At 44.2% G+C, this 2937-nt stretch overlaps 1 protein-coding gene across 1 annotated transcript; it reads left to right on the plus strand.

Annotated features, from left to right (window-relative positions):
- Nucleotides 1–489: 489 nt before the first annotated feature.
- On the plus strand, nucleotides 490–639 carry T265_15812 (hypothetical protein; the record flags this gene model as incomplete). The annotated part of the gene is made up of 1 exon (XM_009179177.1): nucleotides 490–639. A coding segment is annotated over one exon (147 nt), but the record flags the coding sequence as incomplete, so codon positions are not given.
- Between the last annotated feature and the right edge of the window lie 2298 nt (nucleotides 640–2937).

Below are 2937 nucleotides of genomic sequence, written 5' to 3' on the forward strand. Positions count from 1 at the left end.
GAACAAGAAGCCACGTAGTAACCCGAGTTGGAAACGTCGATGGATGTACCGGCATGCCAGGAGTATGCCCTGGTAGCTGTCACTTTAGAGTACATGTGGATACAGCCTGCGTGCCTCTCTTGGTCATCATTATACATGATGTAATATGCGAACGTTCCAAAACGTGGAAGCGACTAAGATAGTGTAGATCTAGTGTGAAAAATCCAGCTTTCCCGACCCATAAAAGCCTGGGAAGTACCTGGACTGTAGTACATCAGCCCACAGAGCCGTTCACATACAACCACTCATTTACGTGTCCAACCGAATCGGCAAGTTAGCAGCCCCCAGCTCCCATGGTCAGTCAGCATCGTGGTGTACATGTAGCCGAAACTGTTTGTGTCTTTATATCAATGACTTCTCCCCACCCAAGATAAGTCGTGCACCCTAGCTTGACCCATACTACCCTGACAACCTGTTAGCTTCTTTCGTATCATTGTTTTTCTGTTCTAGAAATGACGGAAGAGGAGATCTTAGAAGCTGAATTGGCTCGAGAGGTTGACGAAATGGTACTCATCTCGTCGAAACCTGGGGAACCGGACGAACTGGATCGGGAGCTGGAAATGGAACTTTTAGCTGAATTGGGCCAGGAGAATTCTTCATGATTTCTATTAACCCAAATTGGTCTTCATTATCTTGTTATTTCTTTTTACCTACATACCGTATTACTGTGTGTCTTCTTCATTAAGCCCACCGAACAAACTACCTAAGACTCGAAGATGTGATATGTTGTGCGTTAACTTTCCCGTCTCCATCACCATCAGTTGTTTGATCGAAAGTTAATATAACGTTGTGCTACTCATTACAACTCAAGTAGCGGAATTGTAGTGAATCTGTATGGGGAACCCTGGTTGTTCGGCCTTCATTTGGAGTCTAATCTGGTCTCTTATTTGGGGGATTCTTTTTTGCATGGGAAATCCAATTGGGTCGTAAGCTATTTGGTGTGAACTATACAAAGATGGCAGTGTGCAAATACGGTCAATCAAGGAATTTGTTCCAATGGGAAATTTTATATCTTTTTCGTGGTCAATCAAAGGGTCATGCCGCGTGACGACTACTCATCAAGTACAGCAAATACGGTCAATCAAGGAATTTGTTCCCGTTGGAAATGTTTATATCTTTTTCGTGGCCAATCAAAGGGTCATACCGCGTGACGACTACTCATCAAGTACGGTTTGCCGTACGAGAGCTTAAGAAGTCTTCAAAAGCCTTCGAATGGTAAAACTTCTTGAAGAAAACTTAAGGCCGAAAAATCGGGTAGCAACGATGATCTATGTGGCTTAAAGTGCCTTCATGCACGTCTTTTTTTCCAGACGGTGGTCGTGAACGCGTAGATGGATCCATAGGTTAGGTGTAAATTGTCACCATCACAGATGTTAGTGCCGGCTTTGGGATTGATGCCTTGCTTGTAGTCGGTGAGGAGCAGGCTTGCATGATGCCACGGTGTTCATCCCTAGATAGCGGTACTGCTTGGGTCTTCAACCAAGGAATTTGACCCAAAGGCCTGGTTATAAGGTGTCGGATGGCCGCCAGAATGATTCTCTGATGAAACAAGTTACCGGACTTATTCCAGTCTCAAGTCAACGAACGGTGTTCATCAGACCTGCATCTTATCTTTGACAAACACCAACTTATCCTCATCATCAGAGACAGCAACATCACTGTTGACAATGATGCTTCACTGCTGTCAAACCACAAAGTTCATCGAGTATAATGAAAAACTTGGATTGGGAAAAAGTGAGTGAGGGAAGGGTCCTAGTACTAACCTACCGCAAGCATTTTGAAGTGCCTACACCCCCAAGCGTTCAATCAGACAATCTGGAGAGAAACTAACAACACCAACGCCGGTAACATCATTCAGCCGGCATTTCTTGCATACTCTCCAGCCAAGCGCAGGAGGTGTCACGAGGACCCCATCCCTGAATGCGGACCACAACAACGCAAATTAGCATGCGTGATTCGGGCCTTTGAGTCCGTGTGCCGACTTGCGTCAGAGCTAATATAACTACCGAAGTGTGTAAAATTCTTAAATTGTAAGGTGTATGTCCATTGACTGCACATTACGGAGCATGATTTTGCACTTTGAAGGTGCAAAACCCATACCAAAAAATGGCGTGGTCAGTTTATTCAATAGCTGAGGATGGTATCGCCTGCTTACACCTGGTCAAAAAGGATCTCACCAGCAACTGTTTGAATACCGAGGTTTTGAAAATTTCGCCACAATATTTCATCGACAGCGAAGTTGAAAAAGAGTTCACCTTCCAGTAGGAAATAGTCACAATAGGGTGAAATCGATCAAGACGTTTCAACCGCCGTAATCCATGCATTGTGCGAGTACAGCATAAGTCATCACATCACAGTACGATTCAGCCTCTTCGCAACTGTAGATTAGTCCCGGGAAAGTGGGGGACCACTGTTTCAGAATAACCATGATAGTTGTTAACCTTTTGTTCAGCTTGACGATCGGGCCTTTTCTATAAGTTCAGTCGTTCTTATTCACCACGAACATCTAGATAACTGACGGATACTTGAGTTCTGAATATGTGAAATTTCTCGTTAACTTTGAAACTTTGTATTTAGGTTCAACTAGGTGGATTATCATTGGCCTGGTTGAACTCAGTCAGAGCTGCTCTGCGTCGTTTTCTTAATGCATAACATGAACTTGTATGCATATGGATGACCCTGTTTCCCCTCAAGAATGAATGATTTATGTCACCGCTCATTATCTTTGAAGTCTCTTCGAAGTGAGCGTGCGGTTTCGGGACATCCACATAGCTTATCATCCGAGAGGTAAGCGTAAGCTCATTCGATGAGTAGACTAGTCGAACTTGCTGACCGCATAAAAATGAGAACCAGATTATTGGCAGTTATTACCGGTCACATGACGCCTATTGTCTCCGA

This window comes from Opisthorchis viverrini (genome assembly GCF_000715545.1).
Source record: "Opisthorchis viverrini unplaced genomic scaffold opera_v5_1090, whole genome shotgun sequence".
Classification (NCBI taxonomy): domain Eukaryota; kingdom Metazoa; phylum Platyhelminthes; class Trematoda; order Opisthorchiida; family Opisthorchiidae; genus Opisthorchis; species Opisthorchis viverrini.